This window comes from Aspergillus ruber (assembly GCF_000600275.1).
Source record: "Aspergillus ruber CBS 135680 unplaced genomic scaffold scaffold00017, whole genome shotgun sequence".
Classification (NCBI taxonomy): domain Eukaryota; kingdom Fungi; phylum Ascomycota; class Eurotiomycetes; order Eurotiales; family Aspergillaceae; genus Aspergillus; species Aspergillus ruber.
Window position 1 is genome coordinate 412,565 of NW_024467313.1, and position 23,941 is coordinate 436,505.

The 23,941-nt window shown below is 48.1% G+C and overlaps 9 protein-coding genes across 9 annotated transcripts; 2 read left to right on the top strand and 7 right to left on the bottom strand.

Moving 5' to 3' along the window:
- Window positions 1-2,426: 2,426 nt before the first annotated feature.
- EURHEDRAFT_458120 (uncharacterized protein) lies at window positions 2,427-3,461 on the bottom strand (the record flags this gene model as incomplete). Its single annotated transcript, XM_040784477.1, has 1 exon — window positions 2,427-3,461. The coding sequence occupies one exon, from the start codon at window positions 3,459-3,461 to the stop codon at window positions 2,427-2,429; it is 1,035 nt and encodes a 344-aa protein (XP_040637960.1).
- Window positions 3,462-4,458: 997 nt separating this feature from the next.
- On the bottom strand, window positions 4,459-6,699 carry EURHEDRAFT_458227 (transcription factor TFIIIB subunit BRF1; the record flags this gene model as incomplete). The annotated part of the gene is made up of 1 exon (XM_040784486.1): window positions 4,459-6,699. The coding sequence occupies one exon, from the start codon at window positions 6,697-6,699 to the stop codon at window positions 4,459-4,461; it is 2,241 nt and encodes a 746-aa protein (XP_040637961.1).
- A 1,363-nt stretch (window positions 6,700-8,062) lies between these two features.
- Window positions 8,063-11,848, top strand: EURHEDRAFT_458343 (putative copper resistance-associated P-type ATPase; the record flags this gene model as incomplete). The annotated part of the gene is made up of 2 exons (XM_040784495.1): window positions 8,063-8,511; window positions 8,563-11,848. 2 exons carry the CDS (start codon window positions 8,063-8,065, stop codon window positions 11,846-11,848), a joined length of 3,735 nt encoding a protein of 1,244 aa, XP_040637962.1.
- A 143-nt stretch (window positions 11,849-11,991) lies between these two features.
- EURHEDRAFT_524089 (crossover junction endonuclease MUS81) lies at window positions 11,992-14,089 on the bottom strand. Its single transcript, XM_040786916.1, has 4 exons — window positions 13,919-14,089; window positions 13,694-13,863; window positions 13,252-13,643; window positions 11,992-13,203 (listed from the first exon to the last, which is right to left on the bottom strand). Exons 1-4 carry the CDS (start codon window positions 14,011-14,013, stop codon window positions 12,079-12,081), a joined length of 1,782 nt encoding a protein of 593 aa, XP_040637963.1. The 5' UTR covers window positions 14,014-14,089; the 3' UTR covers window positions 11,992-12,078.
- Window positions 14,090-14,507: 418 nt separating this feature from the next.
- EURHEDRAFT_413503 (DUF3292 domain-containing protein) lies at window positions 14,508-16,942 on the top strand. The gene is made up of 5 exons (XM_040782185.1): window positions 14,508-14,840; window positions 14,888-15,097; window positions 15,147-15,679; window positions 15,733-15,960; window positions 16,018-16,942. The coding sequence occupies exons 1-5, from the start codon at window positions 14,544-14,546 to the stop codon at window positions 16,763-16,765; spliced, it is 2,016 nt and encodes a 671-aa protein (XP_040637964.1). The 5' UTR covers window positions 14,508-14,543; the 3' UTR covers window positions 16,766-16,942.
- Window positions 16,929-17,657, bottom strand: EURHEDRAFT_516192 (NAD(P)-binding protein; the record flags this gene model as incomplete). Its single annotated transcript, XM_040786449.1, has 2 exons — window positions 16,929-17,504; window positions 17,559-17,657. The coding sequence occupies 2 exons, from the start codon at window positions 17,655-17,657 to the stop codon at window positions 16,929-16,931; spliced, it is 675 nt and encodes a 224-aa protein (XP_040637965.1).
- Window positions 17,658-21,435: 3,778 nt separating this feature from the next.
- EURHEDRAFT_101201 (uncharacterized protein) lies at window positions 21,436-23,131 on the bottom strand. Its single transcript, XM_040777654.1, has 3 exons — window positions 22,362-23,131; window positions 21,847-22,314; window positions 21,436-21,717 (listed from the first exon to the last, which is right to left on the bottom strand). The coding sequence occupies exons 1-3, from the start codon at window positions 22,770-22,772 to the stop codon at window positions 21,601-21,603; spliced, it is 996 nt and encodes a 331-aa protein (XP_040637966.1). The 5' UTR covers window positions 22,773-23,131; the 3' UTR covers window positions 21,436-21,600.
- Window positions 22,617-23,357, bottom strand: EURHEDRAFT_101084 (F-box domain protein). The gene has a single exon (XM_040777653.1). It carries the CDS (start codon window positions 23,220-23,222, stop codon window positions 22,791-22,793), a length of 432 nt encoding a protein of 143 aa, XP_040637967.1. The 5' UTR covers window positions 23,223-23,357; the 3' UTR covers window positions 22,617-22,790.
- Window positions 23,358-23,491: 134 nt separating this feature from the next.
- On the bottom strand, window positions 23,492-23,897 carry EURHEDRAFT_378543 (uncharacterized protein; the record flags this gene model as incomplete). The annotated part of the gene is made up of 2 exons (XM_040779081.1): window positions 23,492-23,739; window positions 23,801-23,897. 2 exons carry the CDS (start codon window positions 23,895-23,897, stop codon window positions 23,492-23,494), a joined length of 345 nt encoding a protein of 114 aa, XP_040637968.1.
- Between the last annotated feature and the right edge of the window lie 44 nt (window positions 23,898-23,941).

Consider the following 23,941-nt stretch of genomic DNA (forward strand, 5'->3'; position numbering starts at 1 on the left):
TTGTCTTCGAAGACTGTGGCTCGTTGAGTTCCTCATCCCACGGTTAGACCCAATGCTGTTGTCTTCTTTCTGGGTGGGAATATGCTCAATAGCCGCAACGGAATTCCTATTGGCAGGGGTACTGGTTGCGCTCCGAAGCACCTCGAGATTTAGGGAAAGTCTGGATCTTGCTGCATGAAGATCGGCTCCTCTTCTTAAACCAATAATGTTAACAGTACTGATGACAGATGCAGTGCAGCTCTCCAGAAATGTCACGATACGGAGCCCGAATCGACAGGTATGAAGAAGTAGCAAAGTGTCGATTGACTGGGCAGCCTTGGTGGCTAATTTGTGTGGCTCTGGGTCCACGGCAAAGAATCGGCGACACCGCAAGATAAGTGTCGAGTGGTAAAGACTTGATCTTTCTTGTTAGAAAACCGGGTGCCAATGGATTGTGAAAAGGGGAAGGACAATTCATACTCGAGAAGAAGAATATACAAAGGTGGACATGAGATATCTGATGACTCTGTTCGGCCCATGGTCAATGGAAAACGGCAGCAGTCCTCGGGATCTGGAGCCCCGATAAGTAAACATAGACACGCATGCTTTCGCATTCGTCCTTGTAGGCGACCTATTTTGCTGTCTTAGCGTGATAACTTGTACAACTACAATTTTAGCGAGCAGGGCAAGTCCATGTACTAGTGGTTATCTTACCTGTCCACCTTGCATCACAGACCCGGCTTTTCTGAAAGTTTGTGGACGTACGTCGCTACATGTGAGATCCTCGGCCGCAATCGATACTGAGTGCTGGCGTACCAGTTTGCTAGGGCGCCTAGTTGGAAGGAGAATCCGAATTTATCGAGGCCATGCATCGTGTTCGATCATTATATATACTTTCCAGCATGTGTAAAGATATGCTCTCTCTGACAGACCAAACCGGCCCATTCATCATTTGTCGTGTATACTGGATGACAAAATCATCCATTCACTTTGTGTATATACTAATTTGTGTAAATCCCATCAAGATGAAGATGCTGCCCTGGAGAGCTAGTTAACAATTCGGGGTGACCGTGCTGGCGGTCCGCCTTTTGACTCAGGAATGAAGTTGATGGGCTTGTTGACCCTCTAAATGTTGATTTATGGTTATTCGAATTAAATTATTGGCCTATCTCCCAAGTTCTATCCTGGGAGGATCTGAATTGGAAAGAGGACAAAGACCTGAGACCATACTTGAATGCAAACACTTTGTATGCCAAGCGACCTACATAATGGTGTGGTACAAAATCATCCCTAAAGCTCAGGAGACACATTCCTGATGATGATATCAGCTCTGTTCGTTGCATGCGATGATCGAGCACTTTACAAAGTTTGACCATCTCCACGAAGTCACCCAGTCACCAGTGTTTTTCCCGAAGATAGTATTTCTGGCCCAAAGTTCAGTGCTTCGTTTGAAGACCAACATCAGTTGAAGTTGCCCACATCTACCCTAATTACCAGAGCTTACAATAGCCAGAAAGAAAGTGGCAACGTCTCCGAAGGCAATCATTTGCAAATGGGAATAGTGTTGGCTCCAAGATATGAGACGAGTGTTCTGTCAATTCTCATGTAATAGGCGAGAAGCACTTGACCAAAGTGAACATCGACCAGGGCAAGCATTACTCCACGGCCTTTAAGCCTTTGAGCTTGTTGGGATTTTCTGCCCCGTATTGCAGTGAGAAATGTGATAACAACAAGTGTCCATCCAAATGGACTGGTCAAATTTGTCCAACCAATGCTACAGTCGACACCCAAGGCTCCAGTTTATCTTGACGAATGGACGCAAGCAATAACCAGCACGGCCGAGAGGAGAATATTGTGCCGCTTTTGAAGAAACATCTAGAGTCTAGATCATGGGGCAAGAACGTGACGCTCTTCGTCCTCGAATGTTCAACAATGTTAAAATAAGCTCTATTAGATGCCTTTCGGAGGATCATGCCCGCATCACTCGAGGCTGAAAACTCTAACAGAAGAAGGATAGACTTACGAAAATCTCACACAATAGAACCAGAGAGCAGTCAAAATTTCTGAGAACAAGCTCTTCACTGAGTCTAGCAATCCATGATTTGAATGTGGCTCGTTGGAAACCTGGTTAAAATATGTCCATATGAGTCCTGTCTTGACCGTCCTATGTCTCGTGTGCCGGGCACTGCTGTGCTAACGATTCACGCCTGGTGATAGGGGAAAGGGAAACAATGAGAACAGCAATATGGGACGAAGAAGAAAACGGTTCTATTGTTTCGAATTCTCAGTGAAACCGATGATTCAGTGCTTGGTATTTGGTTTGAGGTTGAACTGAACTGAACATACTATAGTATGCCATGCAGAAATACTGTGAAGGTTTGACAACTAATTAGATCCTACTATAGTTACCTATTTTAATCATTCTTCTAGTCTATATAATGTTGATTTTATTCAAGTTTGCAACCACAGGATGCAAAGTAACGATCAATCCAATATCTCCACGTCGAATTAGCTTCATCCCCTCCATGCCATTCCCTCAATAGCATATCATAAACATACAATATCGCAAAACAAGACTTGAGATACTGCCGTAAACCCTGTCTGACTTCCTCATTCCCATCTCTCAACGGATCAATTGCATCCATATCATTCTTTTCGTCTTGAACACATTGGCTATACTTCGGTTCGTAGGCCCAAGTATCCGTGACACCCAATTCATTCCAAAAAGCTCGATGAGGAATGTTTTGCACTGGATAATCATAGTCAGGGAGAGCTTTTGAGATGAAATGTCGGAAGGATTCCATTTCCAGAAGTGATACCTCCTTCTCCATAGAATTATCAGAAGTTAATCGGTTGCGAGAAAGAACTCCATCAACCAGATTAATCAAAAGATACGCCTCCAATGCGAAATCCGCAACCAATGCCACCCCAAACCCATGGCCCCAATGAATATTATTCAAAGTATGAATAGGTATATGAGAATGGCGAGATAGAGTGAGTAAAGCGGAAATCGCCTCTCTTGATCTTTCTTTCGCCTCTGTATCTACACCGTTTGCACTCGCGGCGATGATGACCAGCATCTTCACCGCATCAGAAAGATCCCCATCTCTACTGCTATAGGTCGGTTCGTCTGGAGTACCGGCACGGTTAATCCAGTATTGAATGTTCTGATGTTTCGTAGAGAGAGGGTTGTGTAGTGCGGAGTTTGTTTCATGTGGTCTGAGACCATATTTTCGTTCAGGATAAGACAGCAGAGAGTCAGAGATGAGTCTTTCTGGGGATATTGGTGATGATGGTTTGGTTTGTGAGAATTCCCGGACAGTTGCAATAAACACACGACAGAAATGGCTTAGATCTGTTGACACGGACGGTTTGTTGCGTGAAAAGAGATTTGTGCGATGCGGAGTGAATCTTCGGTTGCATCGTATTAGGTCGAAATGGGCAGATGCTGTATTCCATGGGATTTTGTGGTCAAGATGCATACTTTATGTTGACCGAATGTGAAGTTGGATATGGAGTTGAGATTTGGATCGAAGTGGTGAGACGCTTATTGATGAGTCATTGTCTCCGATAGTTGTTGTGGGTTCTGTGGACTCCGCACAGAGAAACGTGCCCTCAAACATGCTTGTCTAGTTGGATAAGCTCAGCCTCCCTCTCAGATACCGCTGTCTCAAGGACTGTCGTAAGGAGTGGGTAGTCGTCCCGATCCAACGAATGGTTAGATAGGGAAGCTTGGGCAAGACCTGATACTGGCCTTCCTAGAAACCGTCGGGCCACGTAGTCACTTCGTAATGTTTGGATAATCTGGAGGTTGAACGTGAGCCTCCATGGAGATATCTTTAATGGGTATTGTGACTGTGAACTAAGCCGTGCTCTTGCACTATTAGCAACGAAGCAGACAGCGCACGACCTCACTTGTGACAAACTCCTGTTGGGTGCTCAGAGCGAAAGCTAATATCTCCTTAGCTTTTCATATACATATTCTTTGAGAAAAGGGGAGGCTGGGCTGCTAAGCATAATTTGCGCTTCGTGTATGCCATTAAAACGTGTAGTAAAGGAAGGAAATATTTGGTTTCTGAGAATACAAGTTGGTGATGTTGGACCTTGATATAGTTTGAATATCCTCAACGTGGGACTATTTCATTCGCTGGTCCAAGTCGACCTATTCAAGAGATCATTGGTGACGAACATGACTGGAATTAACCCAGTTCTGGACATATCTGCAGCTGTGTCGTGGTATCATGTCGAAAGGGCACAGGGAATCGATAGCATAAAGGTGACGAGGGATTTATAACATCTTGGGACGTAGCAGTATTTAGTTTGGAGGCAAATGCCCTTGAGCAGGTGATGCTACGTAAAGTGGTGCTTTGATGATGAAACAATTGAGCACAATCCTCCTTTATTCACCAACTCTTATATATAAAATCAGGGTATACCGCTCAACAAAACTCTCAAAATGAAAACCCCACCAGTCAACTATTAATCACTATCATAAGCATCACTATCATCATCGTAGTAATCCCCATAGTTCCCTGCAAATGCCGCATCGACGCCATCATCCCCTTCTTCCTCATCATCTTCCTCGTCGTAGTCGTCTTCATTCTCTGGCGCTTCACCAACGACTTCTTCGTTATTGTTTGGCCCGCTGGCGGGGCCGAGGACTTCTTCGTTGGGTTGTGCCTTTACAGTAGCGGCGCGGGCAGGAGCAGGGACCGGGGCAGGAGCTGAAGAAGCAGTAGGCTTGGCTGTGGCCGATGATGTGAAAACTCCAGTCCGTCGAGATGTAGATTCAGGTTCGACGCTGACACTACGACCAGACACAACGCTCTGGCTGCGACTTGCACCGTCGGGTTTCGATTCGGCTCCTTCTTCGCCGTAGAGAGAATCCAGAAGACGGTAGTTAATCTTCTTACTGAACCCTCTGCGCTCGAGCATCCGACGTGTTGCCTCTGCTGGTGTCGAGGCGCGCGTGCTCCGTCCGTCTCCCTCTTCGCCTTCGCCTTCGAGGTAAGTAACATCGCCCATCCGGCCGCGACGACGCTTGCGAGGTTTGTGCATTCCTGGGCCCGAGTCGGCTTCAGCTAGGGCTCGTTTTAGGGCCTTGGCTTGTTGGGTTCGGAGGTAGTCTTTGTTTTCATGGACCCAGATGCGTTCTTTGATTTCGACTTCCGAGGGGCGGAGGAGGCAGTTTGCCACCTCCGGGTCGGATTCGAATTCGCTGGCGTCGATTTCGGTGCTATCTGAGATGGATTTTCTGTTCGTCTCTTGACTTTGGTTGGGGTATGATGCTGTTTCAACCATCTTGGAGCCTTTAGTCAGGAAGGCAGTCATTTCGTCTTCGAGGGCATTCTCCGATGCAACCTGTTCCGCACTGGGCTGGAAGGGAACCTGCCTCGGCTTGGAGCCTTTCGGTTGGCTAGGTTTGGACTTCGATGACTCTTCCACGGCTTCAGAAGCATCGCTGACAGCGGATGGCGCAGATGGTCGCCGACCAGTAGCCGCATTTGTCAGGGCAGGGTCAATAGGTAGGCTAGGAATGGCAAAGCCATCGGCATCGACGCGCCTCTCTGGCGACTCCTCGTAATCATCATCCTCAATCTCCGCTGCTGTTTCTGGAATTTTGCGTTTCGCTCGCCGACCTGGTCTCCTGTCCTCTCTTGCTCTCGTAAAGGATGGTGGGTCATGTGCGTTCTCTAGTTGCACAGACCGGAATTGATCAACAGTCAGCTCTCCACTTTCGGTCGAACTAAACTCATTCAACCGTTGACTAATGGTGATCTCAGTAACTTTCACTACATAGACAACCTCACGGACCGTCCGACGGAAATTGTTCATTCTGGCAGCCAGGATTAGAGCCGCACCGCAGACACCAGCCGGTCTTCGACCGGTAGTCATCCAATCTCGGTTCATACGCTGCACGATTCGGACTGCTTCACTGGCTACTTGCATCGTGGCGGATCCGAATTCGAGTTGTTTGGCAAATCGGTAGATCAGGCTCTCCGGATCGATCGGATTCATCAGAAAGACATTACCCCCGATTCGCAGTTCTTCCAACAGAGCTTTGTAAGTTCGACCAAGTTTGAAGACGTTGATCATCAGTACGTCAGCGAAATCGATCAACATACTAGTATTCCCATCCTGTCGACGACAGGCAATGTACAGACACACTGCTGCGACGGTTTTCGTCCGTCGACCCTGGATGAAGTTCAACCCGACGGCAAGCTTGAAAACTTGTCCAGCCGCCTTGGCGGCACTCTCAGGAATGATCAATGCACGGGCCAGTTGGTTGATATATCGATTGCCGTTCTGTTCCGTGATTTCTCGACTTTCCATATTACCCCCACGCTGGAATCCTGGTCCATAACTACGGACATGGGACTGGTCCTCTCCGACGAAAGTACCCTGGACCATTGCTGCACCAGAGGAAGTCTCTCCGAATGTGACTTCAGATACAATGTTTGCGTCGCTGATAACGGTACCACATCCGGAGCAAACCTTCTGTCCGTCATCCTCGACGATATGAGGTGCAGGACAGCCGAGATTAGGACATGTTGATGTCTTGGGGTGAGTTGTCGGTTTGGTCGGCTGCGGACGCGCTATTGGCTGAGGACGTCTGATAGGCGTTGGATTGCTAGGTTTAAGACTGGCCAGACGGCCGACAGGAGCCCTGGAGCCGGGCCGGGAGGGCATGGGAGCCCGCATGCCTGGCCTAGTTGACATGGTGCGAGGATGGTGTCAACGCGCGTGCAAGCAGAAATAATATAGTTGCAGATATGAATATGCAAAGTCAACAAACAATGGCGAGCATAGACCGGTACATGCCCGTGTTTCCCGAAAGAGTAACTGATGGCCAATGAGTGAGATGTGCGTCACTCTCGCGCAGTCATTGAGAAGAAATGACGATGAGTATTTTCTTTTCGTGGATTCAGACTGTCTAGTCTGGCAAATAGTAGGGCAATGGAAGACACACCACGCAACGAAGATACACGAGGGGAGCACAAAAAAAAAGAGGCAAAAGTGAAGGGAGTCGAGCGGAGGACGTTGTCGGCTGCAGATTCTGCCGGTCTGGTCCGGTGGCCTAGCGGATATGTCACGTGTAGCCGGGAGGCCGCGAGTTCGACTCCGGCTGTTTTTTTTTTTTTTTTTTTTTTTTTTTTTTTTTTTTTTTTTTTTTTTTTTTTTTTTTTTTTTTATAAAAAAAAAAAAAAAAAAAAAAAAAAAAAAAACCTGAGCGCTTTGTAAGTGTTTCGAAGAAAAGCTTGGTTCCTCGTGTGAGATTCTGAGTGGCAGCGGACTTGCAGTGTCAAATCCACACTGGTTTCAGGAGTGACGGTGGAGGGCAAATCATGGCGAAGAATCCAATTCTGGGCAGTTTTCTTAGCTGCAAAGGAGCTCCTAAAGATGTCTATCACACGCGGCGAGAAAAAAAAATGGGTCTGGATGGCTCCGTGACTGACGAGTCCAGCGTTGAGTGGTGCTCTTAGTAGGCGATTCGCTGGTCAACCACCAATGCGCACGGCATCCCACAGCATTCGTCCGGATCAACAGGAGTGGTTCAGATAAATCCAAAATAAATTGATTATTGGATATTGAGCAACAAATGACCAGCCCTGTGGAATCTGACCTGCTTTTGGCGTCATGGCGTACAGTCATAAAGAATGCGATATTTGTGCGTGGGAAGTCTCTGGCATTCAGGATCTTTCACGCACAAATCTCTCAGATGCTGGTCCATCGTTGAGGTCAACCTTCTTTTCCATTCCACTCCTTTACTTTCTTTTCTTTCTCTCTTTTATTCTGTTTTAAAACACAGATTTCTTCTGCCTTTTTTCAGTGTAATTTTCCCAGTGTGGTTTCTATGGCAAGGACGCAAGGTCATAGTTAGCCCTTCCTACTACGTTACAACCACCCATTTGGACGAATATATGTTCTATTCCATAGTCCATTCTCTCACCTATCATTCATCACTCCCTATCAAAAACAATCACGACGGCATCATCGTTTAGTCTTGCTGGTCAAGACAACCAAATCCCGGATCATTCCCGGAACAACAGCATCCCAGCTCCAAAGTGCAGGTTGTACAACCATGGAGGACAAGAAGAACAATGTGGGTGAAGCCTTTGGGCGTCACTTCCCCGTACATGAACCCAGATGTCTTCGCAGCACCTTCTTCGTCAGTAACGTCCACTGCACCTCCTGTGTCGCCTACATCAACGTGATCCTTTCTGACGTACCCGCCGTGAGGGGCGTGGAGGTCAACATCCTGACCCACGAAGTACACGTGCGACACGGCGTGGAAGTCGGTGCATCCAAGTTGGCCATGGCGTTGGTTCAGGCCGCTTTTGAAGTCCACCATGTCACCACCTACGACGACATTGAAGGCTCCGTTGTTTCGGAAATTGACACCACTTCGTTGCTCCCCCGCGATTCGATTCTATTCTCGTCGGTGCGGGCTTCATACCCCAAGTTACCTCTGAAGAACAGGCAACACATCGCCAACTGTGATGCGTGCAGAAAGGAGAGCCAGGATCGGCTGTCTTGGTCGCCCCGCCCAGAAAAGAATGGCCTGTTTCGACGTGAAAGCAGTTGGGCTGCTCCGCTGGCTGCTAGTAACCGCGGCTCGTTGTGTCCTGACTACAAAAAGGAAGACTCTGACGTCGAGAGTCTCGTGCCACGAGCTTCCTCGGTGGCCATGGAGCCTGTGCAGCCACTGGACACTGTGTTGTTGTCGACCCCTCAGCGGGTGGACGAGGTATTCAATGCCCGCATCAGCATCGGAGGTATGAGCTGTGCGTCATGCGTCAATGCTGTGACGAACGAGGTAAAGGCGCTTGAATTCATCAAGGATGTCGTCGTCAACCTGCTCACCAACAGTGCCACGCTGGTTTACACCGGCCCAAAGTCGAATATTGACAAGGTCATCGACCAGATCGAGGACATTGGTTTCGAAGCGTCCCTTGACGAAGTCAATACAGTTTCTCAGCCTCGTCGTGCGCCGACTGCCTTCGTCGCAGAGATTGCTATCACCGGCATGACTTGCGGATCCTGTGTGGGAGCAGTCACTGGCGCTATCGAGGAGCTCCCCTTCGTCACCTGTGTTTCTGTGAATCTCCTGTCACACAGTGGCATGGTCGAATTCGAAGGAGAAGAAAAGGCCAATGCCATCGTGGAGAAGGTTGAAGACATTGGCTTCGATGCTTCATTGACCAGCATTCGCCCTCTGGCTGCGGAGAAAGACGACAACGATGAGATCAAACCGAGAACTGTTTCGATTCTTGTGGATGGCATGTTTTGTCACCACTGCCCGAAAAGAGTTCTTGAATCTTTGGAAACCCTTACGGACGTTGTTATTGAGGAGCCCCTGTCTATCAAGAACCCCATCCTGAAAGTTACCTACACCCCTCATCCGTCATCCTACACCGTTCGAGACCTGCTCTCGACCGTTGAGTCCGCACACGATGCTTTCAAGGCGACTGTCTACCATCCACCAAGCGTCGAAGACCGCTCGCGTGCAATCCAGCTACACGAGCGACGCCGACTGCTGTGCCGCCTTCTGTTTGTGTTCACCATCACAATCCCAACCTTCCTGATTGGTGTGGTGTTCATGAGTCTCGTATCTTCCAACAACCCAGCTCGAATGTACCTGGAGAAGCCAATGTGGGCCGGCAGCGCATCTCGCATGGAGTGGGCGCTTTTCATCATGACAACGCCGGTCATGTTCTACGGCACTGACATATTTCACGTGCGAGCGATGAAGGAAGTCCATGCCCTGTGGCGTCCTGGCAGTCGGGTTCCTTTTCTGCGGCGGTTCTGCCGCTTTGGCAGCATGAACTTGTTGATTTCCGCGGGAACCACGGTTGCTTATCTTTCGTCTCTGGCTGTTCTCATTGTTGATGCCGCGGCGGGCACAGATAAGTCGGCTCAAACTCATAGCTCGACATACTTCGACACGGTTGTCTTCCTTACCCTGTTTATCCTGGCTGGTCGCTTCATGGAAGCTTACAGCAAAGCAAAAACGGGAGACGCGATTGCATCTTTGGGCAAGCTAAGACCCTCCGAGGCGTTACTTGTAGAACGTTCAGTAACGCCCGATGACAAGGAATCCGAGGTTATCCGACGTATAAACATCGACCTGCTTGAAATCGGTGATATTGTCAGCATTCCTCACGGCGCTTCTCCGCCAGCTGATGGTACCGTCTTGAACACAACAGGAACCTATAAATTTGACGAAAGCTCTCTCACTGGTGAATCGAAACCTGTCAAGAAGACCGCCAGTGATCAAGTCTACACCGGATCCGTCAACGTAGGACAGCCAGTGCAGATCCAGGTTTCTGCCATCGGAGGCTCGTCGATGCTCGACCAGATTATTTCCGTTGTACGCGAGGGCCAAAGCCGACGTGCGCCGCTGGAAAGAGTCGCAGATATGTTGACTTCTCATTTCGTGCCCATCATCACACTCATTGCGATCTTGACTTTCCTTGTCTGGCTTTGTCTTGGGCTTTCTGGCGCTTTGCCTGATGATTATCTGGACGTTTCTCGCGGTGGATGGACCTTCTGGAGCCTGGAGTTTGCTATCGCAGTTTTTGTCGTTGCTTGTCCTTGTGGTTTGGCGCTTGCGGCTCCTACGGCGCTGTTTGTCGGTGGGGGTCTAGCTGCTAGACATGGTATCCTGGTCAAGGGCGGTGGCGAGGCGTTTCAGGAAGCGAGTCGTCTCGATGCCATTGTCTTTGACAAGACTGGCACTCTTACCGAGGGAGGTAGCCTGAAAGTTTCTGAGCATGAGGTCCTTTCGAACACCAACGACTCGACAGAGATGCAAGTGGCTTGGACGCTCGCGAAGAAGCTAGAGGAAAGCAGCAACCATCCGATTGCGCGTGCAATCATGGAGTTCTGCAACAGCAAACCAGCTGCCTTTGTACAGTCTTCTGAGATCCAGGAACTCTCCGGAAAAGGAATGAAGGGTGTTTTCTCAGTGTCGACTCCCGAAACCACAGAACCCGTCCAATACGAAGCAGCAATCGGCAACGAGCGTCTCCTCCACGAACTCGCCTCCCCAGACACAGACACATACTACATCTCAACCCTCCTTTCGAAGTACCAATCCGCCGGAAAATCAACCGCCATTCTCTCCCTCCGCAAAATCAACCTGGACACCCTGGAGAAATCCCCATTCACTCCCGTCCTCGTCTTCGCGATTTCCGATCTCATCCGCCCCGAAGCCGCACAAGTCATCTCCAACCTCCAAAACCGCCGCGTCAGCGTCTACATGTGCACAGGCGACAACCACACCACCGCAACCGCTGTCGCAGATATGGTCGGCATCCCGCGCTCAAACGTCATGGCCAACATCCTACCAGCTGGTAAAGCCGATTTTGTCCGCCAGATCCAAGAAACTTCTCCAAATGATAATCAGAAGAAGGACCGTTCGATCGTGGCTTTTATTGGCGATGGCGTGAATGATTCCCCTGCACTGGCTGCGGCAGATGTATCCATCGCTCTCTCCACGGGGTCGGACGTCGCCTTGTCCTCTGCCAGTTTCATCCTCCTAAACTCCTCCTTAAATACAATCTTGCACCTTGTCCTCCTCAGCCGCCGCGTGTTTAACCGCGTCAAGATGAACTTTGGATGGGCGTTGGTGTACAATCTCTGCCTTATCCCTGTTGCCGCGGGAGTATTCTATCCCATCGTCAGTGGACACCGGGATGTCATGGGTAGCAATGGAGAGGTTATTGGGGTTGTTGATACGCATTGGAGGCTGAGTCCTGTTTGGGCTGCGTTGGCGATGGCGTTGAGTAGCGTTTCGGTTGTGTGTAGTAGTTTGGTGTTGGGGGTTGAGGATCGGGTTAGGAGGTTTTTTGGTGGCGAAAAGTGAGACATAGATGAGAAGCTGGACTTCTCATCATTTGCAGGTTTGTTTGAGAACAGATTGTTCAAGAGATTGTTATCGTTTGTGACTTTAGTTTTCATGATACCATATATAGTGCTATGCAGTAACGAATTCAAAAAAAATATTATGCGCAATAACAACTATACCAATACATAAAGTTCAAGAATGGCCATCCCAATCATAAAATACCAGACACCAACACAAAACAATACCAATCAACCCAACTCCCCCCAAACCTCCGCAATCTTCTTACTCAACGCCTTCATAATCTTCTTCCTCCCTACCATCCCCTTCATTTCCTCTGCAACCATATCCTCTCTATCTCTCGGATCCAAAGCCTGGAAGGCCTCCACTAACTCCCTAGGCGTGCGCCAGCGTCTCTGGATCTCGAGTGCCTTGTCACCAGTCACCCCGCGGATACACATGAGCATCTTCAGAAAAACATCACGAAGAGCGAGTACATCTGATTTCGAACTCAGCGCCGAGAAAGTAGAGAACGTCACGCCGTATGTCGTCGAAGGGTTCTGAGGTCGTAACCGCTCCAGTGCGGAGAGATATGCCTGCGACGAGGAAATTTGAGAAGTAGGCAGGAAGGAAAGTGTGTTTGTCGAGTCGTCGTACATTTTCTGTAACAAGAAGGTCATGCGTGTTAAGTAGCGAATTGTATCGTCCAGATCCCGCGTTTTCTTGACAAAGTAGCCGTTGACGACTTGTGTTGTTGCGATTGCTGAGGCAACCATTTCGTGGTATTTCGATGCCATTGCGCTATCCTGTGTGACTGTGAATTCTTCGATGAGGTATATTACGTTTTTTATGCCTGACCGACGGAGTCGGAATTTCTGCTCGTGGAAGCGACCATCTTTTATTGAGCCGACGAGATCATCGAGACGTTTCCGTTCCACGATCCAGTCTAGCATGATCTCGTCGTTGGCGTTTTCTTCGCCGTGTCGGGATAATATACTCGGATCGTGGACTTTGGCTACCCACATCGCATCACCAAGTTCCAGGGCGCGGACTATAGGGGTGACGCCTCGCTTAGTGAGTTCGTTGGAGATGTAGTCGCGGTCTTTGGAGGAGCGGACCTCACGGGTGTCGAGGATTAGTTGGATTGTGAAGGATTTGGGAGCCAGGGGGGTGGGGGCTATGTTAGAGCCGTCTGAGGCGCCCATTCCTAGTGTGTATGGGGTTTGGTCTTCTTGGTTTTCGTTTAGGGTTTCGGGGATGGCGCTGGGGTGTTGTGATGGGGGTGCTTGGATGTCGATGTCGACATCGGTGAGTGCTGATGGGGCTCGTTGGAGTCTGGGTTTTGAGGGGCCAGCACTTGCTCGTTCATTAGTTCCCTGCGAGGTCAGAGCTAGTCAATTATAGTAAGATTGATACAGTCATACCTCAAAAGACAACGTTGATTGCCCTGCCCCCGGCAAAGTCTTCTGGATCCTCTTCGCAACCTCCCACCCCTCCTCCGTAAGCGCATACTTTCTCAAAGGCCGTCCATGCTCATAGACCAGATCCTTTTGGACCAACGTCTTCATCGAGTTCCAAGCAGTGTAGAATTTGGTGGGATCGGGCGGGACCGTGAACGAGCTGTCACAGTATGGCTGCGCCACTTCGATCAACTGCGCTTTCGTCATACTCTGGGACGCATTCTCGTTAAGGGTCCCCAAACCCAGTAGTAGGGCGTATGGACCTGATCGTAAAGCTGGGACGTAGGCCTTTTGTTTGCGTGGTTTCTTTGCGGGTTGGTCTTCGTGTAGGCCTTCGCCGGGGGGCCTTTTGCTGTCTGCGGTTCTTAGTACCGGGTAGCAGGTGGCCAGAGGACAGAGCACATACTCTTATGAGGCAGTTCAGGTTCAGGAAGCCCATTCTGCGTACAGTACTCCTTCAGTTTGTCCGTCAACCGGTCACAAAGCTTCGGCCCGAGTCCATTCAACTGCTGAGCTTCAGATGGATGTTCGAAAACCAGCGGACATGCTTTCATCGACTCATACGCTTTTTTGTACCTGATTGCAGCAGTTAACTACCTATACCTTGCAATCAATTTATAGGGAAACGAACACCGTAAACCCTTTGCTATTCCGCTCTCTCGCTTGATCCAGCCATTCCTTTATCCACCCCAGCAGCAGGGGATTCGCGCAGGTTTCTTCGCTCATAATACGCCGAAGTAATGGTCAAGATAATGTCTTCCTTGATGCACCCGAAGTACGTCCAAGGTGTTTATTGTGTTGCCATAGCAGTTCTTGAAGAACGTTGTCTGGCTTCCGCGTCTTGACGCGTATTTCCTCTTTGGGCGATAGTGTGGCTTTACTGTGGCATAGTGTGGCGCGGATTTAGGATGACTAAGACTACCTACATGATGATTGGTCGAGATGATCTCATAGTATAATACAACGACGCTATTCGACATTTTGCTCTGTCTGGGGATTTATCTTCTCTATAGCAATATAAGACGAGAGCCGAGGTGCTATAGAGAGGGCCTTGTCCCTGTAGCAACAATGACAGATGCCGTCGGAGTCTGGATCAACCAAGATCGACCATTTCCTGGTTGAGTCGGAATGACATCAACAACGCTACTGGGATTCACTGATGTATAATAGAAGACTATCTGACCATCAAATATCACGATTTCTCTTAATCCTACCCCTATAAACACACTAAAACAATTTTTGCAAGCAATGAAAACATGGTCGCTAATCCATTATCTTCTGTGGTTAAATCCGACGACGGCGATGGGAGAGACATGGGCCATAACATCGTTCATCACCTAAACGGGCCATCCAGAACTGAGAACCAGGGACCAACAGACAGCCATGCAATCTCTCATGTTGTACCAGATGAGAAGGGGCTAGTTCAGAAAGCTGGCGCATCCCAGCAAGTTTCGGATATTGGATGGGAGCATGGGCCTGGTGAGATTGGGGAACAGATAGTGCCGGGGTTATTGAATGAGGATCTCTGGATACTTATTAGACGATTTGACAAGGTATGTGATCTCGGAAAACCATGATTGGGCTCTTCTGACAAGCACAGCAACTGTACTATGTCAAAGCTGTGCCGGACACACCAATGCAGAGACTCGACCTTATTCGAGCCGAAGACGAACAGTTCTCCCCTGACAAACTGCGGGCGACGCTTGAACGATTTTATACAACTGTGGCTTTAAAACTGATTAGTGTTGCGAATCATATTGCTCGGTTACGTTCATGGAGAGAATACGAACGCACGTTGGGGTTTTGCATTGTATGTTCGCCCGTTGTGACTTTCAACCACCATCGCTGATGCTCTATAGGTATATTCTGCTGCATGGCTCCTAGACCTCCTCGCACCCACCTTCTTTATTGTCCTCATGACTCTCGTCTTACACCCGCCATCTCGAACGTTGCTATTCCCCCCGGCCCCTATCGCCCTAGTTGATACAGCTACAGGTGGCACGCAAAGGCCTAAAGCTGGTCATCTGGGCTCGGACGACAGTGCTACTGGTGCACCAGAGAAGTACAAGGGTGAAGCAGCTGAGAATGAAGCCAGCAATATTCTGGCTAGTGTTGCCGGTCTCACTGTGGAGAGCGCAGCAGGTAAACATGAGCAAGAAATGCCTGAAGTTGAGCCAGAAAATACACCTCAAGATGCGAAAATAGAAAACACACCCAATCCGGCAGATATTGCAACGAAGGCGGCAGATGCGCGAACTGCAGTGCATGGAGAAAAGTCGGAAGAGTCGCATGATAAGACGAGAGAGCCTATCAAGGAGACCGTCTTTAATTTAGCGAATCAGTCCATGCGAGTGTTGAGTGATATCACGGATACCTACGAGCGATTTGAAAAGTGAGGACCCATTTGCTATACCAAATTGACCGTATTAACTGCTTTAAATATAGTGCTCTCTCTCCAACACCACCTTTCTCCATGTTGACCCCATATCTACGATTTGTGGGAGTTCTAGCGTTTGCCCTGTTTGCTTCTTTTATTGTCTCCAGCTATACCTTCGTCAAAATCAGCACATTCCTTTCTGGTTTCTTCTTCTTCGGCGAACCCGTTATTCAACGTATCGTGGGATTATTGGATCGCAGGTATTCGCACTGGAAGCGCCTCTTGGAACTGCAGAAGTATGTCCAGGCCCAATTGACCTATTGAAAGATTGTCTGCTAATTTTTTCCACCTAGTACACTTCTCCGGGGCATCCCCACAAATGCTCAACTCACACTGACGCTTTTACGCATTGGGGAAATGAATCTTGCACCTCTCCCACCTCCGCCAAGCTCACAAGCCAAACCCCCTTCCAGTGGCAACGATACACCCGCCCATGGAGCCTCTGAAAACGAGAACTCTCCATCCCGGCCACAGACAGCAGACACTCACAAGCAAAAGCAAGGAATTATCCCCCACATCATCTCCTTCTTCCGCGGTACAACAGCAACAAGCATCGAAGGCAAACTTGCCATCGACAGGGCCCGTGCCGTCACCGGCTCCCGCCACGCCAAAGCCCGCGTCGGGATCCTCCGTAGCAAGGGAAAACGAGCCCTTCCCTCCGGTCCCGTCGAGTTCGACGCGCGCTATAAAGGCAAACGTGGCGCAGCCATCATTGACTCTTCCAAAGACCCGCCACTGCTCTACTTCACCACCGAATCTGCCCTGGACTTCGACAAAATGGCAATAGAGAGTAGAAAGGACGGCACGGTGCTGTTCTCGATGCCTGTTTCTGATATCACGGAGATGAGGAAGACGGGTGGACTAGGTTGGAAAGGAAAGTTGGCTGTTGGATGGGCTGTGGGGAGTAAGGAGGTTGTGGATGGCTTGTTGCTCATTGGGAGAGAACCGGGACAGAGGTATCAGCTTACGGCTATGGCTACACGGAATCAGCTGTTTGATCGGTTGATTGCTATCGATGGACAGGTTTGGCAGAGCTATTGAATGTATGTCTTTGTATATGTGGCTAAATGATTTCAGGTTTGGAAATAGTATACGATCTCGCGAAATTGTTTGATGGAATGTGTGTTATTTGTCATTGGTCTTATGAACACTGCAAGATGTACATGCAAGCCTATAAAACATAGTCTACCATAACAACATAAATCTATTGTTGCACCACTTCAGTCTCATAGTAATCCCTCACAGCCTGCTCAAACAACTCATCCGGCTTGAACCCTAACGTAAACGCCTGGGAGTTATCAAATCTCGTAGGCCATGAGAGCAAAATTGCCTTAAGCTCCGCATCCCCCTTCTCTTGAATGAACCCCAACTTATCCTTCCCTCCAACCTTCTCCAACGAATCAATCATCTCCTGGACTGTAACGCAGATCCCAGGAACATTGATTTGGCGGATATGTGATGGTAGCGCATCGCGCGGTAATGAGAGCGTATGCAATAGGTTATGAACCAGTGTCTGAGATGAGCAAACCCACGACTTGAACGAGCGATCCTCAATAGGCACAACACATTCCTTCCCCGCCAACGACTCCCGAGTCATACCAGACAAGAACGACGACGCCGCAGCGGTAGGCTTCCCCGGCCGTACAGAAATAGTCGGAAACCTTAGCACAAAGCCATTAACAAACCCCCGTCTCGTATACTCATTAAAAAGCGTCTCGCAAACAATCTTCTCTGCCCCATACGATGACTGCGGTGTTGGGATAACACTATCATCAACAACCTCCGGCAGCGGTTGCCCATACACAGCCTGACTGGACGAATAGATAACCTTCACCCCCGAACATGTCTTTCGCAGCGCCTCTAATACAATCCTTGTAGCGTCGACATTCACGCGCATGCCGAGGTCGAAGTTTGCTTCTAAGCCTAGGGACATGATTCCGTGGAAGACGTAGACGGCGTCGAGGGTGGGTGAGACGAGGTTGTCTGCGCCGGCAAGAAGGTCTGCTGTCACTGTTTGCGCATTTTAGGGGTATTTAACGCCTTTTGGTATTGGGGCTTCGTTTATGTCAGCCAATATGAGGTGGTGGGAGGGGTCGTTGAGGAGTTCTTTGGTGAGGAGTTGGCCGATAAAGCCTGCTGCGCCGGTTATGAGGATGTGCATGTTGGTTCTGTAGGGGAGGATTAAGATGGAGAGGATGCTAAATGTCAGACAATATGTTAAATTCAATTGTCTGTTCTAGCCGGCCATACTGGTTGTATATATAGTATCGCAATCTCCATAGATAAGCTTCAGTATGATGTCGATCAGGTGGGGAGCATACTCCGCGGATCGCACCAAGTCCGATATATCGGAGGACGACAATTTTGCAAACGGACTTGAACCGGGACTTGGCTATTGAAAAGAATTGAGAAAAGGCCCACAGCCTGTGGATTGTGCGACATTGTCCAACGCGTACCCAAGATGATCCGTTTGCTAGGTCTTTGTGGTCACATGACTATCTTTCGGTATTGTCTTCACTTACCATCTTACAATCCGTCTTCTAACAACAGTTTGTCTAATTTTTGATAGTTACAGTGGCGTTCTAGTTCCAATTTTATTTGTTACAACTACCAAGCTGGTCCGATTATGGCCCGGGACCTGTTGATAACGAGGCATGAAAAGCAAACAGAGTTTATCTTTACTCTGTCCCTCAAGACAGAATAGATTCATCATCTTTTGCCAATTGTTGTGTCTCGCTATGCGAATGACAATTATCTCGGTTCAATGATACCAGGTATCTGTCTGAAACTAGCCAAACGACATCATGCACATAGATAACTGTGGATAAGGAATGCATAAGCCCCGATGCTGCGTCGACCGTATGCAACAATAGAGGAACTGGAACAGTCTTCTGATAAATCGGCCATTCTGTGCCTCACTTTCGTGTTTTGTCTTAACATCGATTACTGTACGGAGATCGGGTCCAGGACGCACAGTAAACATGGAATGTGCCTATCTAGTCTTTCCATACTAGTACAGAGTACTACTTCACCTGCTTCTCGTTGTGCACACACATAATCCAGAATACCCACCAAGTAGTGTTTGCTTCTCAAGTCCCACAGTCTACCATCTGTGATAAATAGCATTTAGCACCACCAGCTTCCATATCCAAGACAAAACTGTGATTTACAGTATCTAAGTACTTACCGTGTCCAACCTCATTAACACTGGCAACTCTCAGGAGTACAGGCACAACTTTCACCACAACTACATGAGTGATTACCACAAGGAGACATCTTTAAATCCACGAAATTCCTAACACAAAAAATATTAGCCATGGAAGGAGATAGGGAAAGAAAGAAACCTAATATATGCCTCCTACTTACACTGTTTCCGTGAAATGTCAGTACTAAGACTTAACAACCTCTTCTGGATTTTTGTTCTGATCCTGACTGGACATAATAGAGTAATAAATAGCGATAGTAGTTCGTTTTCTCCCAGATGATTGAAAGTATTTATACCTACATTGGGCTAGTTGTCATGTGACCTGATGAAACCCCTCGTTTAGTGTACCAGGCTTGGCAGCTAAACTTCTTTACGAAGCTTCACTTATTTAGGAAGACCCTTGAAGATGATTGGTCGATATTATCTGTCCCATCTTGCACATAATTAAGTGGTAAACCCACTTACAGAGTAGTTACATCACTTCTGCCCTGGCACCGCAGGCGCTCATCTGTGCCACAGGCATAAAAAGCGCCAGAAGCACTCAGCAACGTATTCCACCAGACTGTATACACCATGTCTTAATCTGTCATCCTTGTTGACTTCCGTATATTTCGAAGGTCTGATATGTTGGCCGCTCCGATCAACTAATCGGAACAAGCGGAAGATTCTCCCGATAGATCAGGGCTAATCAGAGCCCAAGCCTCCCAGCGAGTTGCATCTATGGACCAGGGTTACCTTCAAGCCCAACAAGCAGGACCCCTACCTCATTATTGCTAGGCGATTTCCCTGGGCGCAGAAGTTGTTGGTGACCAGGTTTTCTAGCAGGAACTCTCGTATTCCCTCTCACTGCAAGACCCTCTACAATCCACTTTCCCATTTCACTATATTTGAACACTGCCCCTAAGCCCCAAATAAAACATGGTACCCGGCCCCTTAGAAGCAGACGGGTACTTCTCCGGATAAAAGCCATAGCATCCAAAGAATCTTTTAGGGTGGAATTCAGGCCGGGCCCGGAACGTATGACTTATGTACTGCTGCCCGAGAATATGCATGGACCAATACGACTAGATTATTACAAGATCGGGGACTACGGTTATGCAGCTAGCCTCCTTTGACTTCAATTGTCATTACTGGTTCAGTTTGGGTCTTTTTTTGGGAAAAGAAAAGATTGAATGAACAGGATCTTCCTGGAAACCGCTTTTATGCTTGATGTGTTGAAAATTTTTGGGAGTGTTGCGAGTGGAGGAATGAAAGAAGTTGAAATTAATACACGATGTCAGAGTCAAAATCTCCTTATTGGTAAGAAGGTATTGAATACCACGATAGTACGTGTTCGTTTGACTGAAAAACACGGCCAAATGCTGGATTCTCTGGAATTTAACGGTGAAATATACCTATCATAAAATCCATTGGACCAAGCTTCGAACTGCCGTCCCTAACCCAAACCAGACTCGCACTCTGGGTTTGATAATAGAAGAACTAGCTTGATTGGCAACATCAGCATACAGCTTTGTGGTCTCATGATTGGAAATGACCATTGAATGACTTTTGTCAACAGGTCTATAGGCACTTTTCCTTTTAGGCGAGGAGGTGACAGAAGTGGTTATACCATCATTAGCAATCCAAGACCAAAAAGGCTCCATGGGACTCTCAGTTTAGGGCTTCTTATCCGGGTTTATGAATTGAAGCCGGGACAAAATTAATTTCTCGCTACCTACTCCGACAGAATCACGCTATCATGACTCAAGACAATGTTTGACGGTTTCTGGATGGCCACCCAGAGGATTCACTTTCTCCGTTAAAGGGTACGCAACCAAGCTCCAAACCCGTCCAGCTTGCAACAGCAGGCAACCCCTGGTTTCTTGCTTCCAAGGAACAAGTTAACAAAAGAATTGATTGTAAGGAGCAAATGAAGAGTGGAAATAGCGAGATTTCTGTCCGGGAAGGGTATTCCCAGAAAGATCGATAAACTCCCTGTATGCCATTATCAGCGTCAAAATATACACTGAGCCCATTAAACCGAAATAAATTCTCGTCCTTTCGTGATACTTATAGGAATCGCTAATAATCATTTCAAGTAGAGTCACATATTAGCCTCAGCGCGTGCCCCTGAACGCTATTAGGAAATCGGGTTTACGGTAGAACAAACGTAGATTAGTCACTGATAGGCGTCAATTCTAGAGATCAAGCTCATTGAATTTTTCGCTAACATTATGGACGGGATACAAATGTTTCGCACCAGACAGGACCACGCTGCTATTGCTCATGCCTTAAGAAGTTGCCCCATGCAACAGTGCCGTACCCCTAGGCGCGTACCAGAGGAGCATCAAAGAAAGGTGTAGGCGTGAAAAGAAAGAAGGGCTTCCTTTTGCTTATGTCTTATATTGTAATGGCTAGAAGCGAGCAGACATGACAAAGCAATCATTTTGATGGCAGTGCCAGAAAGTGTTGAAAAGAAGGGGGAGAGAAGAGCACGTCTTTTGCTTTTCTCTTGTGTATAAATAACGACCAACAGCAAATATGCAACATATAATACACAACATTCAATTTCAAATCCTTCTACTTTGTCCGAAATGACTCCCAGACCGTGGAATTTATAACGTCGATGATCAATTTAAACCCCTTTTAGCTCTCGTCTCTTTAATTTAAGATGTCAACATTACCTGATCTTCTACATGACGAGTGTACAGTCCGGTAGGTATAGTCCCAAGAGCATTTTTGATCTTGGTATACCTTGGTGCCTGTCTTTCATCATATGCACTGCGCTTGCCGAAGGTGTAGGATGTTCCTTTATTCGTTGTTACCTGGAGAATTATAACAGAATAGTAAAGTAGAAATGATTTTACATGAAGCGATTGTAGAGGACGGAAACAATGGGAAAGAAAAATAAAAAGAGAAAAGGATGTAATGACATTACCTTAAGACCTTCCAAGCCATGTCTCGTAAGGTTAACCTCTTTATCTTTGATGCATTCTCCTCCAGAACCGTCGATGTCCCAGAATTCAGAGGTCGCGGTATTTTCCTGGTCATGGCGGTTATAGCGAGGAATATTTTGGCAGGTGGACGGAATTCCCTTGTTGGAATTGAGGTAGCGAAATTCAATACTTAAGATCTTCGGTTTACTCCAACCGTTAAAGGTGACAGATAAGCCCCTTAGAAGTCGAAGGTATTCTCCTCCGGATCCCCCAAATGAAGCGCAGCACATAGGCTGGAATACCATCCTGTTGTTCATTTTACCAAGGAATGAAGCCTCATTCAAGTGCATATTCGGAAAAGGGATCTCGGGAAACCACATCATTTGGTTCCGGAAGGAATCATACAATCTTCCCTGTGAGGCGGCGCCTTTTCGTGTACCCCAGGCGAAGAGGTTAACAAGTTTGAAGCCCTGTAGTCGTTAGCAATGTACACGAAGAGAACTGAATGCAGACTTACACCAAATGCAGCAGCCAAAGCGATAATTTGCTTCGCAAAGACAAAACGACGTGTTACTGCACCTCTGTCCGGATTCCCTAGCCACGCGGAGAGCGAATCATCATCCATGACAACCTGCAGTGCATGAATACCTCGCGTGCCGATGGACGTTGTGAGTCCTTTTACACAGTTGACCTCTATACATGTAGTAACTTCTGATCTAGTGTAGCCTAGATAGATGGTTTGTCCATCTTCCTCGGTGACAATTTGTATGCCTGCGATATAGCTAATGTCACCGTCGTGGACGATTGGGACACCAAATTTCGAAACTCTGCGCGGTATGAGAGTCTCCTGTGGGTCAAGAACCTGGCTAGGTTCATATGATGCGGGCTCGCTTTCTTCTACTTCACTGAGGTCGCCGTATACTGCCATCAAGCGGGACCCATCCAGTTATCCTTCCGTGCGAAGTCGGGTTGACGAATCTGCCCATTCGAGAGAAATTTCCTGCCCAAGAGGCTCGACCAAGTCCCAGACCCGTTTCCTATTCTGCAAAGATTGAGGAAGGTTGGTGGAATTTGTCAAGTAATACAGGGCACGCCAATCGCGATGTCTTGGGCCCTGCCAGATTTTGAAGAGGAACCCCCGTTCCCTGCTGGCTTGAAACCTAGTGGCCCAGAAAATTTGACTGTAAAATGGAGGAGTAAATGCTGGTGAAATCAGCCGGAGGCTGAGCACACTAGACGTTGGTAAGTGGGCCGCTATCTCTTCCACCATCTCGTAGGGCAGCCGGGTGAAACAATCGGTGCGGGACATTCTTTGCTTGTTGACTAAGGCTTGTTGGGCTGTGGTAGATGTAGTGGATGATGTTAAGTTATTCTTCATCCTTCCCTTGTATTTCCCCACGCCTGGGGGTGATATAGAAGGGCTGTCGAGTAACTTCTCGATACCATTCACGGTACAGGGGTCTATGGTGTCGATTTGGATCTTTCGCAATCCCCCAACCTGCTGCAATCCTGCACTCTCCCATGGATAATAATTCTCACGATCAAACTCGACCAGTCCATGATATCCATGCTCCCACGCGTAGTAGTGCTCGCCCGACCAACTATATCCTCCCCATTGTCCCCACGGAACGGAGTTCAAAACCTCGATCAATCGGTCCAAAGAGAGCGTTCTTCTTTGGATTCTTTGACAAGAAGCCAGCAGGCATCATGGAAAACAAACCCATATTGACCGTCCTCGTCTTTTAGCACTCGAGCGTCTATTGGCAGGTGGCCTTCATTGTCCCGCCGTTCTGACTCACCGACGGGAACCGTAAAGTAGTCGGTCTTGTCCGTCGACCTTCGTAATCCAACGCCGGAAAGACGGACCTCAGATAACGATGGTGATGTGTAGTAGACTGCGGGTATCAAGTGAGTGTTTTGCAGACTACACATAGTAGCATTGGACGCACTACTCACCCGCACGGTATTCTTGGAGCCAGGAAACCGATATAGATCCGGTTTCGTGTCTCGGAAATGAGGCACCGCAAATGATGTAGCGAATTAAATAAGTCATATTGGATTGCTTAGTTGAAGAATAAGAGAGAAATCTCTGTCGAT